General features: G+C 38.7%; 1 protein-coding gene across 1 annotated transcript in view; it reads right to left on the reverse strand.

The window, feature by feature from the left end:
• Window positions 1–17,560, reverse strand: part of LOC125681012 (uncharacterized) — a 34,370-nt gene that overhangs the window by 7,917 nt on the left and 8,893 nt on the right. The window contains exons 2-8 of the mRNA XM_056155756.1: window positions 15,187–15,376; window positions 14,991–15,094; window positions 14,559–14,690; window positions 13,570–13,746; window positions 7,964–8,079; window positions 7,755–7,880; window positions 2,604–2,615 (exon numbers count right to left, since the gene is read on the reverse strand). Of these exons, the coding sequence (XP_056011731.1) occupies window positions 2,604–2,615; window positions 7,755–7,880; window positions 7,964–8,079; window positions 13,570–13,746; window positions 14,559–14,690; window positions 14,991–15,094; window positions 15,187–15,376 (857 nt within the window). The remainder of the gene's footprint in view (window positions 1–2,603; window positions 2,616–7,754; window positions 7,881–7,963; window positions 8,080–13,569; window positions 13,747–14,558; window positions 14,691–14,990; window positions 15,095–15,186; window positions 15,377–17,560) is intronic.

A 17,560-nucleotide genomic window follows, 5' to 3' on the forward strand; every position in this document is an offset into this window, starting at 1 on the left:
TTGTTTTGATATTACCTGTCTTAATGCTATGGTAATTTCATTTTACTACTTTAATAACACGCTGTATCATTTTTGTTGTGTGCAGTGCTTAATGGTTATTTATTATAATATAATTATTATGCCCCCCCCTCCTCTTTCAAGCAAGAGGGGCATATATTAGTTTGCACCTGATGGTTGGCAGACTACGTGTTGCCCGCTCAATATCACCAATTACTTCATCGTAATGATATTTCATATGGGGGTTGTTAACTTGGTTATGAGTTGACGAGGACCCCTATTGTTTTTCCGGTCAAGGGTCAATCTTCTCTGGAGATAGGAAGACCTAGTCTGCTCAATATCTCGAGAACCCTTTGCTTGACAGACATCAAACTTAGTACACTGGTACATCCCAAAGAGTAGATGACCCCTATTGATTTTGAGGTCACATGGTCAAGGGTCAAACTGGACATAGAAATCATATACTGACCACTCAATGTCTAGAGAACCCTTTGCTTGACAGACATCAAACTTGGTACACTGGTACATCATCAGAAGATGACCCCTCTTGATTTTAGGTCACATGGTTAAAGGCCAAAGGTCAAACTGGACATATGTATATATTGACCACTCAATGTCTAGATAACCCTTTGCTTAACAGACATCAAATTTGGTACACTGGTGCATCTTCAGGAGATGACCCCCTTTGATTTTGAGGTCACATAACCAAAGGTCAATGGTTAAACTGGACATAGAAATATACTGTCCAATCAATATCTTGAGAACCCTTTGCTTGACAGACATCAAATTTGGTGCACCGATACATCTTAAGGAGAAGATGACCCCTATTGATTTTGAGGTCACGTGGTCAATGGTTTAATTGTTTCCTAATTTTACGAATTCTTCGCTTGACTGACACCAAATCTGGTACACTGGTACAGCATAAGAAGTAGATGACCCCCATTGATTTTTAGGTCACTTGGTCAATCCACTCCTGACATTGGAAGATATTGTCTTCTCTATTTCGAATTGGTGATACTACTATCAATCAAATTAGGCACGTGTATACCCGTTTTCAATTTTGCACCATGGGGGCATATACATGTATGTTTTACAAACACATCTTGTTATTACAATCATTACTGATGAAATTGGGGCTCACGTTTCTCAAGCCATCAAAGATAAAATTTGGGCAAAGCATTAGGTCAATTTATCTTAATCTTCATTTCACAATCACACAACAATCATGATACACACAAATTTTCAATCATACAAGGTCAATTAGTTCTCGAACCCATCATCAAACATAACAAAATTCCCACGATTCATAACTCCATAGATGGATTTTTTATATTTGCAAGTATTTAGCTAGGCACCCTTCTGACATCCAGGGCATCTAAAAAATATATGCATGCCATTCGCATAGCACATGATCGTAACACTAGTTCTAACCGGCTCGAGTACGATATGTGTTCAGGCCAAGAACAACAAAATCCCTCAACCTCCTTTGGTTCCATTGATGCTGAGTTATGGCTCATGTATATATGCAATCCTAGGTTTCCTACCAGGTAACCCTTCAAATCAGTGAAAAACCACAGACACATTGGTATATTTAAATATTCATTGTTTGATTCAAAATATTCAGTGAATTATCGATTCATTGACCTCAAATGTTGCGATCATCACTTTAAAGGCCCATGCCTTAAACCACACATCATCAACTTATCAAATGGGCATAAACTCTCTTCAAACTTTCGTACCAAATATGAATTCCAGCTATGTTGGCCTCCACCAGCTCACCAGTGTATCAACTATATTGCTTTCTTAAGTGCCACCTAAGTATCGTTTTCAACGGCTAGGTGTATTAGTTATAAAATTCAGTTAGAGGGCGGTATTGACAACACAAAACCTTCATAGTAAGCTAAATCCTACAGGGATTCCATAGGCTGAACCTAGTAAAGCATGCCTGTTTCCCTATCACTCTTCGTATACTGAACCTAGTTAATATCTATCCTACCAATAGTTTATTCAAGTTCATTCGAAGCCGTCACGTTTCCCACCGCATTTCAGTTGGCATTTTTTGCATTGTTGCGGGTTGTTGCTAGTCATGCCGCTCATACACTATTGTACAATCATGTATCAATAGGCAATGTACATATTTCGTTGTTTATAACTGGCTCAAAACATCAATGCAATAGAGGTTCTATGTTGCACATTTCACTCAACTCACAAGCAGATTCATTGTTCAAGCACATACACAATTTTTATTCATTAGACCAAGCACGTGGCCCATTTTACTGACACCTTAATGCCAAACCGCTCACAAAATATCAAATTGCATCATTATTGCACAGGCCTATTGAATTCATCGGTCTAGATCCCCAACCCGAAATTGAGGCTAGAGGCAGATGGAAATGCGAATCATTTAATGCCTATATCAGAGCCTAACAATTCAAATTTTTAAGTATACCTGCAATATTGTGCGTCCTAATTCAATACCACTGTCTGGATTATTGCCTCTTCCATTATTCATTATCCTGCTCGCCGTATATGGATTTACTACAGCACATCTTTTTTGTGTGGTAAGAGTGGTATGGTGTGGAAGGAGGTGGAGCCTATTGTTGCACAAAGGGGCAAGCCTGATGTTATATTAATTAATTGGGGAGGGGGCCGTATTGGTACAACGCCATTGGCTAGATTGCAAAAATTTCTGAAATTAACTATTGCCAGGATGCCTATTTACAAACTTCTTCCACAAACTCGGTTCATATCGTCCCAGATCCTCCCCAGGCGTTACTATACACATACGTTCTCAATATTGCAGCAGACAACGCACGTATGAGTATTATCAAATCTTTAGCTCCATTCGTAACATCACACAATGCCGAATACATAAAATACCTAGGTCTTCAACAATGCTCTTCCAAATTTCACAGACACAGTATGCATTGTCTGATATTGCTCAGGTTATGTTTTTAAACACTATATGGGATGGATTGCTCAGCATTGTCCAAAGAAACGCTAGAATATTTCCTTAACCTAACTACTATTTGATAAGCAGTCTCCTTGTCATGGCTCGAGCAAAATTTTGCCCGCTTGTGGCGGATGTCTTCATGTGTGTTAACATTTCTTATACATACATGAAGACATATGGCCGAATTTTGCTAAGCCTGCCACATATTTTGTTTTAGTCCAGGTCCGTGGCCTATAATTGGGCTTATTGACATTGAATGATTGATTGATATATTGATTGATTGACACATTGGTGGATTGAAATATTGATTGATTGATTGAAAATATTGAATGAATTATTGATTGATATATTGATTGATTGACACATTGGTGGATTGAAATATTGATTGATTGATTGAAAATATTGAATGAATTATTGATTGATATATTGATTGATTGACACATTGGTGGATTGAAATATTGATTGATTGATTGAAAATATTGAGTGAATTATTGATTGATTGACTCAAACAGGCATGGACTATTGATGCTACAACATTACTATCCAAAAATCGTTGTAGATCATGCATTTCATTACAGAGTGTATATGATATACATACTGATGGTTTGTATTGATATGAACATTGTCGTTGAATTGGAAATATGTTTTTATTAAGTAAAGCCATGACAAAGACTGCCAATACGTGTTATCGTTCTGTTCTATTGAAATAATCCAATGAATAGTTATAACAAACCACACTCGATGTTAAACCCAATGGTCCAAGTCCCCTGAATCTACTGAATTCTGACTAAATAAAATATGCATGCTTTTCTGGACAGTTCTTTTAAAAATAGATCATGGGGGTGGGGGGGGGGGGGGGCTGGATTCGCCATTGCTAACTACGTATTTTTAAAAATAACTAGTCCTGCATGGACCTGGTTGCGGTAGCTCAGTGGTATATCGCTTGGTTTGTGGGCGGGAGGTCGTGATTACGAGCCACGATCCTGCCATTGCCGCATCAAACCTAAGACATAAACATAGGTAGTCATTGCTCCTTTGCCAAACACTCAGCATTTAAAAGTGAAAAGCACGGGTCTTTCCGATAATGACCTTAAAGGCAAATATCTTGTGTTGCGGCAGGTGTTACGTTGGCACGTAAACAAACCCTCATTGTTACGGCTCTGTGCGCTAAGCACGTCTATATTGGGTCAAATGCTGTCTGACGTGTTTCATACCGATTGTTAAGCCGTTCTTGGCACACTGATTTTGACTGCGGATAACTCCGTTTACCTGATCAGGATATGGGGCTCACGGCGGGTGTGACCGGTCAACAGGGGATGCTTACTCCTCCTAGGCACCTGATCCCACCTCTGGTGTGCCCAGGGGTCCGTGTTTGTCCAACTATCTATTTTGTATTGCTTGTAGGAGTTATGAGATTGATCACTGTTCGTTATCTTCACCTTGCATCAGTAAACAATTCTCAAAGCAACGTTAACTAATGAACTCCATCGTAACAAATCAAAATAAACAATTCCTGGGATATGGAAAATATAAAATACAAATGAAAAATTATACAATACAAATGGAAAATATAGAATGCAAATGTAAAACAAGAGATGTTTGTAAAACACATATGCCCCCCCCCCCCCATGGTGCAAAATTGAAAAAGGGTTATACACACACATCATTTAATTGATAGTAGTATCATCAGTTCAAAATATTGAGCAGACAGTATCTTCTTATGTCAAGAGTGAAATGACCATGTGACTTAAAAATCAATAGGGGTCAACTACTCCTTATGCTGTACCAGTGTACCAAGTTTGGTGTCAATCAAGCAAATGGTTCTTAAAATATAGGAGACAATATATTACTATGTCCAGTTCAACAATTGACTTTTGACCTCAAAATCAATATGGGTCATCTTCTCCTGAAGATGTACCAGTGTACTAAGTTTGATGTCTGTCAAGCAAAAGGGTTATCAAGATATTGAGTGAACAGTATATTACTATGTCCAGTTTGACCCCTGACCTTTGACCATATGACCTCAAAATCAATAGGAGTCATCTTCTCCTGAATATACACCACTGTACCAAGATTGATGTCTGTCAAGCAAAGGGTTCTCACGATATGGAACGGACAGTATATTCCAATGTCCAGGTCGACCCTTGACCTTTAAACATGTGACCTCAAAATCAATAGGGATCATCTGCTCCTGAAAATGTACCAGTGTACCAAGTTTGATGTTTGTCAAGCAAAGGGTTCTCAAGATATTGAACGGACAGCATATTCCTATGTCCAGTTTGACCCTTGACCTTTAAACATGTGACCTCAAAGTCAATAGGGATAATCTTCTCATGAAGATGTACCAGTGTACCAAGTCTGATGTCTATCAAGCAAAGGGTTCTCAAGATATTGAGCGGACAGTATATTCCAATGTCCAGTTTGACCCTTGACAATGTGACCTCAATATCAATAGGGATCACCTTCTCCTAAAGATGTACCAGTGTACCAAGTTTGATTTCTGTCAAGCAAAGGGTTCTCAAGATATTGAGTTGACAATATATTCCAATGTCTAGTTTGACCCCTAACCTTTGACCATGTGACATCAAAATCAATAGGGGTAATCTTCTCCTGAAGATGTACCAGTGTACCAAGTTTGATGTTTTTCAAGCAAAGGGTTCTCAAAATATTGAGCGGACAGTATATTCCAATGTCCAGTTTGACCCTTGATCATGTGACCTCAATATCAATAGGGGTCATCTTCTCCTAAAGATGTACCAGTGTACCAAGTTTGATGTCTGTTAAGCAAAGGCTTCTTTAGATATTGAATGGTCAGTATATTCCTATGCCCAGTTTGACCCTTGACCATATGACCTCAAAATCAATAGGGGTCATCTACTCCTTAGGATGTACCAGTGTGCCAAGTTTGATGTCTTTCAAGCAAAGGGTTCCCAAGATATTGAGCGGACATTATATTCCTATGTGCAGACTAGATTGACCCTTGACCTTTGGACCTGAAAAACAATAGGGGTCCTCTTCTACTCGTAACCAGCCCACATATGAAATATCATTATCATCAAGTGAATGGTTCTCAAGATATTGAGCGGACAACATGTGGTCTACCGACCGACCGACAGGTGCGAAATACTTTGAAGGGTGGGGGAGGGGGGATAATTATACAATACAAGTGGAAAATATAGAATAGAAATGGAAAAATATACAATACAAATGGAAAATATATAATACAAATGGAAAATTATACAATACAAATGAAAAAGATCAAACATTGCAACGTTTGACATGCCATATTTCACGTCTCAGCATCTGAGGCGAAAATGCAAATGGCGGTGTGTTTACAGTCCGCTTACATTTAGCAACGGCAAGGTCTTAGGAGAACAACCATTCTGGGAGTAATGCATGACAAAACAGTCCCCTACCGGTCGCAAAAAGTACTGGACCGCAACATATTATAAGTATATTATGTAGGTAAAGGGGAATATTGGGGAACCAGAATAGGAATGGTTGGAATTCAACTACAATTCAGGTATACAGACTAGACCAGGAAAAAAGACAAATTCAATTAAGTATAAGTCTTAAACCAAGGCAATGAACTGTGAAATGTAGGTGATCATGAATAATTTAGCTACATTGTTATATTACTATGCTGGAAGTTTTAATGAGCGGAGTAATCTTATCTAGAGAAATAAGAAACTTCGATGTAAAATAATTCATGCTATCTTTTTAAGTCCAAGGTTATAACTAACTTAGTATAAAAACAACAGATCGAGGCGAAAATCAAACTTGATCTGTAACTTATTATGGCAAAGCAATGTACTAAATATCAAATGAATATCTGCAAGCACAACCCAAAAATCCGGAAAACTGATAATTCATGCTATTTTTCTAAGTGCAAGGGTCATAACTTATTGAAAAATCAACAGACCGAGACGAAATTCCACCTTGATCTGTAACTTGTAATGGCAAAGCAATGTACCAAATATTAAATCTGCAAGAACAGAGAGAGAAAAGTGCGGACAACTGATCTGACGGACAGACCTAAAGTCCCCTTCGACTTTGTCGGTAAGGGACTAATAAATACTCATGCACAGTCGCGTGAAAAATTCCCACGAAAATTTCATTCTAATCAAAGATATATAAGTGGCATTAGCTACCTAAGTCATCTTTACGGATTGATATCAAAATAACAAAAGAGCTTTACAGTACATAAAAATAACCACTGACATATTAAAAAGGATACATCTTGTAGTCTTTTGTTGTAATTTCTTTAGTTCATATAGAAACAATGTCAGAAACATTGTTGTATAGAAGTAAATAATTCATCACTGAATATTTTTTTTTACATAATTTTTATTAACGTCAAATGGGTGTCGGTTATTTATTTTTTTACTCAGATTTTTCGTTTTTGTTTTAATGTATTCCAACTATCTAATCACGGGTCAGAATTAAATAATTTTTACATCCTTGTTGACAGGTAATGTTATAAGAGTTTGTTAATAAAAGGATGTTTTAGTACTCATTCTCTTTTTTTCAACCAATTGTTGACACACGTGATGATACACACGGACAACAACTGTACATGTCAATGTAATGAAAATTTATACTATTTTCTTCACCAATAGCAGTTCGAAAATGTACGTTTTATGCGATTATACTCAAAGAAAAATACCAAAAAAACCGCATACTTACGACATGCTTCTGAAAATTAGATAATATGCACTATTTAATGTTGTAAAATCAACTTCACTAATCAATCTTTCTATTAATTCAGATGTTTAAGCGCTTCATTAACTAAATAAAAGTAAACTTTACCATAAGAAGTAAAAGTTAGTGTTCCGGCCCCTGTGCTCATTTTGTCTTGTGGTGTCTGATTTTGTCCACAGGCCCCCTTGTTGTCACTAGCGTACACCTTATCACCGGAAGTCGTCACGGCCTATGAACACCAAGAACACACTGAACACTCTGAAACATCCCTAGTTTAATATTTATGTGATGTGGTATAAGAACTGGACTTACGTAGCAGGTAAATCGGAAGGTGGAAGTAAAGTCCACTGTGGTATCTGTGTTAACAACTGTGACGTAATAATTGCTTCCTACTGAGGCGGAGTATGCACAGTATGCAACACCACTGGCTGTAAAAAATGCATATATGAAACACTTTTTACGAAAAAAAAATGTTTGGCGAGATTGTTCTTATCTCTCTTTGACTCGTCTTGCAAATTACACAAATAATGAGATTTTCAAACCAGCGACTAAAGAAGATCAAAGTCCTCTGAATGTTTATTGCTAAAACTCCGTTTATTATTGAAAAGGATTCAGATTATTACTTTTATAATAAAATAGTTGTTTTGAGGCTAGGTTATGGATGCTGCAGTTGGCCTAAACCGGATACTGTGTTTTGGGAATATGCAAAGTTTGGTATACTTTGGTGATAGGCTCCAAATCGCCAAAATATGGTGGCTGGTTTGTGCCATTTTTTACATTTTGTCATCTTTTCGAAATGAAAAGATGAGAAAACAACAATTTGCGACTTTTCGTCCCGAAATAATGAAAAGACGACAAAACAAAATGTCGAAAAGACGACAAAATACAGGCGAAATACGACAACCCCCCCCCCCCCCACACACACACACAAATTAGCGACCAATTTTGTCGTCTTTTCAAGGCGAAAACACGACAAAACGATGATTTGCGAATTTTCGCCGCGAAATAACGAACAGACGACAAAACAAAATACAAGAGAAATACGACAAAGAAAACCCGCTAATGAGCGACCTACTTTGCCGTCTTCAGGACCTGCATGTACAGTGTATATAGACAGCACCTGCTGTCCGTACCTATTAGGATTTATCATAATAAAACACTGTTTAAATTTAAATACCTTTCACTACTACTTAAATAAAAAAAAAGGGGGGGGGGGTAGCCAATCAATCGAACTTTGTATGAAGAAAATACGGGATTTGTATGTTAAAATAACGGGCAAAGTAGATGTAAATTGTAAAAGGGGGACTTAAGCCTGAGATTTTACACAAATTTTGATTGTTTGAATAAAAAAAAATTCATACTTAAGTTTGAGATTTTTTCGAGGAATCCCAGCCAGCCCCCCTTCCTGATCCCCTATTGAGGCCCCTTCATAACCGTAGGGGGTCATGATTTCCACAAACTTGAATCTCCACTTTGTCAAGAAGCTTTCGGTAAATTTCAGCTCTTTTGGCCTATTGGTTCTTGAGAAAAAGATTTTTAAATAATCCCATCCTATTTTTGCATTTGTGTGATTATCTCCCCTTTGAAGGGGCATGGCCCTTCATTTGAACAAACTTGAATCAAATTACCTAAGGATGATTTATTTCAAGTTTGATTGAAATTGGCGCAGTGTTTCTGTAGAAGAATATCAGCATGTAAAACTTTGACCCCCTTATGTGGCCACACCCTACCCTCGGGGCCATGATCTAACCAAATTTGTATCTATTCTCAATTAGGAAGTTTTCACTTAAATCTCTACTCATAGGGCCTGGTGGTTCTTGAAAAGAAGATTTTTAAAGATGTTCCCTATATAACGCATGTAAAATTTGATCCCCTATTGTGGCCCCATCCTACACCAAGGGACTACATTGTAAATACATTTGTAGATTAGTGCAGTTGTAGTGTTAGATGTATTTATATGTACATGTAGTTTTTGTTATTATTCTCTGTTAATATTTGCCATATTATGTAATTCATTTCGTTTGTCCTGAAGAAGGGACGAGTCGTCCCGAAAATTTGACAATCTGGTTGTTCGTGTCGTTGGTCATTTTAGTGCTTTGTATATTTTTTTGTATTTGACCTTGTATCCATTTTGTGGATCCGACACTTTTAGTTACCGGGTGTTGTTGGAACTTAGTGCTTAAATATACATGTATATCACAGAAAATTTCACTCTATTTCGATACCCACTTCCGCCCCTTCCCAGGGTTGAACTCACGACTTGCGGAACCAAATCTCAAGCAGCGTGTAACTAGACTTGCCTAGATGGTCGAGCGGTCTAGTGCGTTGGTTACACACTGTTAGGAGCTTTGGTTCCTCAGGTCGTGAGTTCAACCCTGGGTAGGGTTGGAAGTGGGTATCCAAATAGAGTGAAATTTTCTGTGCTTTATATTAAAATATTTCTTCACTTAGGGCAGTTATGTTCATTTAAGAGTTCATTGCTATTTCCGTGCTTTATATATATATATATATATATATATATATATATATATATATATATATACTGCTCAAAATCCCACCTCTGGTGTGTCCAGGGATCTGTGTTTGCCCAACTATCTATTTTGTATTGCTTGTAGGAGTTATGAGATTGATCACTGTTCGTTGTTTTCACCTTGCATAAGGATCATAGATATTTTTCTGTTTAAAAAAAATTAATAACTGCATAACTGGCAATATTGTGTCCAAGTGAAATCAAAAACATCGTCAACAAACTTGAACGTGCATTTCATGCCATGGGAAATGCGTTTCTCATCACAGGTTATGCTTTTGCTACCATTGCACGATTTTCACTCAGGCATCGGTGTCTGATTCTTTCTAAAATTTCAAACTCACTTGAGTGTTTACACTACGTTTATCAACACAATGCCCTCTCAACGTGTAAGAAATCGCCTGACGACAGAACAACTGGGCAGATGTATTGGAATGCTTGACGCTGGCTATTCACAAGGTGACGTTGCAAATGCACTAAACGTCAGCCAGAGCGTTGTAAACAGGGTCTGGAACCGACAGCAAACGTTTGGTACAGCAGCACACCGACATGGGGATGGTCGTCAGAGGTCGACAACCCAACGCCAAGACCATTTTGTGGCTCTTCAGGCACGACGCCATCCCTTCTGGACAGCAACCAGCCTACGTACCGACCTCCTGAACGCCTCGGGGGTGAATGTGTCCACTCAGACGATACGGAATCGGCTTCACAATGCAGGTCTCAACTCGAGAAGGGCATGTGTTCGAGTCCCTCTGACTGTTCGACACCGGCGGGAGCGATTGGACTGGGCTGAAGATCATGTCACTTGGACACAGAACGATTGGGTTCAAGTTCTGTTCACCGATGAGTCCAGGTATTGTTTGGACTTTACAGACAGGAGGCACGGAGTGTGGCGATGACAACGTGAACGTTTCCATGATGCCAACATCAGTGAACATGACCGTTATGGTGGTGGTTCCATCATGGTCTGGGGTGGAATCAGCAGGGATGGAAGAACAGATCTTCATGTCCTGGAGAGAGGAACAATGACGGGGTTGCGGAACCGGGATGAGATCCTCGATGTTTACGTCAGAACCTACGCTGGTGCTGTTGGCCCTGAGTTCATCCTGATGGATGATAACTCCCGTCCTCATCGCGCCAGGGTGGTGGAGCAGTACCTTCAGCAGGAGACAATTGTCCGTATGGACTGGCCAGCGCTCTCACCGGACTTGAACCCGATTGAGCATGTATGGAACATGCTGCAGGTTGCCCTTTCACGCCGTAGAGCACAACCCACGACTTTGGCAGAGCTCGGAAACGCCCTCCTGGAAGAGTGGAACAACCTTCCCTTTGGAAACATCCGGGTGCTTATTGACAGCATGGCTCGACGTTGTCAAGCCGTCATTGATGCAAGGGGATGCCATACCCGGTATTGACACTTCATCGACTAAGTCTAATGATGGACTATCCCCAAAAACTGTGTAATTCTTTCTCTGGTTTGCTGTTAACTTTTTGTAATGAAATGCCTTTTGGTGTTGTTATCAGATTTCAAGCATTCCGTATTGATAAAAGTTCATACCGTTCATGAATTTTCATTCATAACCTGTGTAAACACGTTTCTGAGTCAAATGTATGTCTTTTGTTGTGTTAATGGTAAATTACACACATATAACCTAGTGATCCTTATCAAATTTTGAGTAGTATATATATTGACTTACCTTGATGGTCGAGCGGTCTAGCGCGTTGGTTACACGCTGATAAGAGATTTGGTTCCGCAGGTCGTGAGTTCAACCCCGGGTAGGGACGGAAGTGGGTATCCAAATAAAGTGAAATTTTCTGTGCTTTATATTAAATATTTCTTCACTTAGGGCAGTTATGTTCATTTAAGAGTTCATTGCTATTTCTGTACTTTATATATAAAATACTTCGAATGCAATGTGTATCATGTATGATCCTCTTAAATGTACGTTAAATAACTGTATTCCATTTCCATTTTCAATCACCGTGTAGCGTGTGACAACGTGGCGAGAATTCCATCGTCATCGAAAGCAAGTTTTTTGACTTGCCTAAATGGTCCAGCGGTCTAGCGCGTTGGTTACACGCTGCTAAAAGATTTGATTCCGCAGGTCGTCAGTTCAACCCCGGGTGGGGGCGGAAGTGGGTATCCAAATAAAGTGAAATTTTCTGTGCTTTATATATATATATATATATATATATATATATATATATATATATAAACTACTAAAATCAAACAACACTCAATTTCAAAATTGTCAAATCTAATAGTAGATACGGGGTCAAATGAATAAGGATATAAAAAGCACTAAAAACGACCAACGACATGAACAACAGTGAATTGTCAAATTTTCGGGACGACCTGTCCCTACCTCAGGACGATAGAACATTTACATAGAAAAGAAAACTAAATAGAAAAGAAAACTAATACTTCAACTAAACTACAAAAGTTGATAACAAACAAAATGTCTATATATTAAAATCATCGAGTGTATTATGTGGTAATAGAAAAGTTTGTTCTAATTAAGCGTCAAAACTGAACTGAACTAAAGTCAAAAACAAAGAGCCTGGATGTGTAAAGCTATATAACTAGTGTTGAATTGTGCTGAAAAATAAAAATTACAAAATAACGTGAAAAGATTAAATCGATAAAAACAAATACAGTCTGGCATTAGAGTATAGTAACATAGTGGGGGGAACTAGTTTGAGGGACCAAGTAAGGATAGTATAAATAAGATGAATAAAGAATAAATTAAAAAAGACTGCTGATGATGATGACGTGACAAATAGCGCTTACGACCATTGAGCAGAAAGGGATCCGTAGCGTGCCACATCTACTGTCATACGGGACATTAATTTTTTAAAGGTCATCTCCGAGGACCCGTGACATTCACACCTGATGCCGAGCGTTTGGCGATGGAATTGTGACTACCAGTTTTAAAGAATTAGGTTTGTCGTGGCTGGGATTCGAACTCCGGCCTTCCGCATGCGGGACATTTTGGGGCGGAATGACTTCAGTCTGTGCATCCAGAATTTCTCCCTGTTTTTACTCTCTACATCGGTCCAGTGAGTATTATGGTCAATACCACTACTGCCATGTCTTCCCACTTGTGTCCTGCGAGACTGAAATGGTCGGCAACGGCTTCTTTGACCCTTTTGGTTTTAATGGTAGACCGGTGGTTATTGATCCTTCTACGTAGGTCCCCAGTTTCACATATTGTTGGTCACAGACTTTACAGCTTATAAGATAAATGCAGTTGTCCGTGCGACAGGATGTGTTCCCAAGAATTCGGTAGCATCGACCGATGACAGGGCTCTAAAAACTGTCTGTACTCGTTCTGTATTTGCACACCAGGCATCTGCCATCAGTACATGTTTTAAATACATATAGACTTACTTGAATAGAACTGCGTCGTTGAGCATAGAGTGTAGTTGACCACCATCTGAGTTTGATCTGAACAAACATCCCAGACACTATTACCATCACAGTATATTGTAGAGCTGTCATTGAAGGTATAGTTAAACCTCCCCAATAAAGGCGTCGGACAATTCTGTGTAGCATTCTGAATGTAACCTAGAATTATTCAAAGAACAAATCTCTCGCTGTGGCCTTCAATTCGACTTATAGATATATCGATGACGTTTTGTCTATTAACAATGATAGCTTTCATTCATATGTCGATTTGATATATCCCTGTGAGCTCGAAATAAAGGACACCACAGAGTCGTCCACTTCTGCTTCATACTTAGATATTTTATTGAAAGTAGACATTAACGGCAAACTGACAACTCAACTGTATGACAAACGGGATGATTTCAGCTTCTCCATCGTCAACTTCCCACATTTATGTAGCAATATTCCATTATCACCTGCATATGGTATTTATATATCTCAACTGATTCGATATGCAAGAGCCTGTTCTGCGTATAGTCAGTTTTTAAATCGAGGTAAGCAACTGACAAACAAGTTGATGGTACAAGGATTTCAACAGTCTCGATTGAAGTCAGCATTTCGCAAATTCTATGGTCGTTATAACGATCTAGTTCGTCAGTACAACCTCGCATTGGGTCAAATGCTGTCTGGCGTCTTTCATACCGATTGTTAAGCCGTTCTTGGCACACTGATTTTGACTGCGGATAACTCCATTTACCTGATCAGGATATAGGGCTCACGGCGGGTGTGACCGGTCAACAGGGGATGCTTACTCCTCCTAGGCACCTGATCCCACCTCTGGTGTGTCCAGGGGTCCGTGTTTACCCAACTATCTATTTTGTATTGCTTGTAGGAGTTATGAGATTGATCGCTGTTCGTTATCTTCACCTTACATGTATATATTTTAACCCATTCTCGGTTAAGATTATTTTGTGATGAGTATTTTGTATTACCTTTCTTGATCAGAACAACAGTTTCTATCGCTGAAGGTAATCCTAGAGAGGGATCACATCCATTAATGATGTTGACTGTGTCTGTAGTTGGTAGAAGTAGCACACGTTTGCTTCCTGCATTATCTTCTATATCTACAAAAGATGTACATAATTATTACTATGTCATGATTTCATAAATGAGAATATGAAATAAAATAAACTACTTAAATTTAATACTGAAAACATGACTGTTCGCCACCCAAATAATTCATAATTCTGAACAAAGCGCTAGGATATGATTACGATACAGTTTGGATTGATCTTGTTTGAGATTATGAATGACAATAAATTTATTGTTACTAGAATCTAAGAATGATTAAAATAAATGACAACGAAATTAGCAAGATAATTATGAAATGATACATATGTACGAAAAAATCACAAACTACTCACTTGCATAGATTGAATACGTATATGAGTAATCTGTCAACTTTTCCCATTTCATGCAACGGTATACGTTATGAAGTGCACCAAAGACGTCAACTGTTTGATTTGACCTTTAAATAAGATCAATGTACTCGAGTTCATCTCAAAACTCAGTGATCTACATGTAAGTGCAATTTTATGATAAACGACAAAAACGATTTACTTAAATAGCAGTAGATTGCTAGAGGAATCATCTGCTATACACGTCCATGACGTCACAGCGGTGGAATATATTTGGTGACTCCATCCCTCCACGTAGTTGTCAGAGAGAGTGAATGTGATGTCCTTTGTTGTCTCGCTGCTATCATGCCACTCTCCATCCCATTGTGTAGGAAGTGTACAACTATACGCCCCTATAAGTACAACATGTAAAACTTATAGGTTACCAATTTTGATGCACCAGATGCGCATTTCGACAAATAATGTCTCTTCAGTGATGCTCAACCGAAATCTTTGAAATCCGAAATAACTATGAAGTTTTAGAGCTAAATATAGCCAAAAACAGCGTGCCAAAAAAGTGGAGCCAAATTCGTCCAAGAATAAGAGTTATGCATGAGGGAGATAATCCTTAATTTTGAAATGAATTTCTAAATTTTATAACAGCAATTAAATATACATCCGTATTTATAACACTTCGACTGATACATATAAGAAAAAAGCTGGCCAGGAACTCTTATGTTTTATAACATAAACCGCTGTGGCCAGCAGTACCCTTGTACTGGATACGCCACCCCCAAAGTCGTTATTCCTTGCTACTGAGAATCAGTTAGTTGAGAGTATTTACTCAGCATTATCCAGAAATGTTTCTAATTCATTGAAGTCAAAACTCATAAACTCCTCTTAAATAGACATTGGTCTATTGCTGGACAATGCATCTGTTACTGAATTGACAGAAAGAAAAAATATTTTGTAATAAACAGGGGGAGTTGGTTACAAGGGAAATTAGACCTGGGTCATCAAGATGTCGGGAATTAAATTTGGGATGGTCTTCGCCGCAGTGTCAATCCTCCTCACAATAAGCGCTATAGTTTCAACTTTAATGGAAGTTGTGACCGACTAGCCTGTCACTATTTGCATAAGCACATAATGTGTAGTGGGGCCTATCCCCAGTACTTGTGACCTCTCTTCAGCAGTCTTCGGGGTCCAATCCAGGGGCAGACCCAACCTCGGTTTCGATCCCCCTTTTGCAAACACGGCTCGAACCCCAAGACCACAAAGATACAAGCATATAGGCCATGGAAAAAACACTACCCAGAACAAAACACTGCACGTTACTAAAGAATAGCTTTTTGAAAGGGTTTCAGGCCGTGGAAAAAACACTACCCAGAACAAAACACTGCACGTTACTAAAGAATAACTTTTCCAAAGGGTTTCGGTTATTATACAGGCCCTAGCATGCTTGTGTATTCAAATAATTAAAAATCTGCGATGGAACACCAGAACAAATTGTTGGATAAGATAAAGAAATTAAATTAGGTAGAATATTGGTCCCTTTGCTAACCTGCATATTGCTAGCCTCTAAGTCTCACCAGTTGACGTTGTTCCAAAATCTGATGGGGGCTGACATATGATCACCCACTTGTCATATCCCACTTCAATTGATATCAATGATTTCATAGACCCAGAGTTGTGTACTGTGCAATATACCTCTTTCGATAGTGTAGTTGATATGATTTCCACTTTGAGAAAGTGGGTTAATTTAGAAAAAATGGACATCTCGTTTAATTCCTGTTTTCCTAGGAGATTTCGATTTGCCAGATTTCTCGGGAGCAGGTTTGTACTATTTAGACAATTGAATGATTGATTGAATATTGTTTAACGTCCCGTTCAAAAATATTTCACGCATATGGAGACGTCACCACTGCCGGCGAAGGGCTGCAAAGTTTAGATCTATGCTCAGCGCTTATGTCCGTTGAGCAGGGAAGGATCTTTATCGTGCCACACTTGCAGTGACATGGGACCTCGGTTTTTGCAGTCTCATCCGAAGGACCTCCCATTCAATCGCCTCTTACGACAAGCAAGGGGTACTGAGGACCTATTCTAACCCGGATCCCCACGGGACCTTTTCAGACAAATGTCTTCCGATGGGTTCCTCTATCAGCTACAGAATCTGGGGAACATTGGTAACTTTCCTACACCGGCATGATCAGTATTAATTAAATATACATTCTTTGAATTATTATCGAGATAACTTAAATTTTTTTCAGTAAGCGTGGTGGACAAGACTATTTAACACTCACGACGACATTCAGTAGTTTAGCTGATAAGATAGGGGTACCACTAGCCAATGAGAAAACTGTAGGCCCAACAACCAGGTTAATATTTTATTAAAGTTTTGAAATAGACACTGTGGCAATGATTTTTAGGACCCCACAGGCAAAATTAGACATCTCAAGAGATTCAGTAAAACGTTTCTTGGATAGAAAAAAGCTACGTTATATGAAATGACTCAATTTTTTCTCCAAGGTAATTCGGTCCAGTAGATGTATTATGCGTTTAGTGGAGTTTTATACCACACCATCACAATAGATTATCAG

Source organism: Ostrea edulis, chromosome 2 (genome assembly GCF_947568905.1).
Source record: "Ostrea edulis chromosome 2, xbOstEdul1.1, whole genome shotgun sequence".
NCBI classification, from domain to species: Eukaryota; Metazoa; Mollusca; class Bivalvia; order Ostreida; family Ostreidae; genus Ostrea; species Ostrea edulis.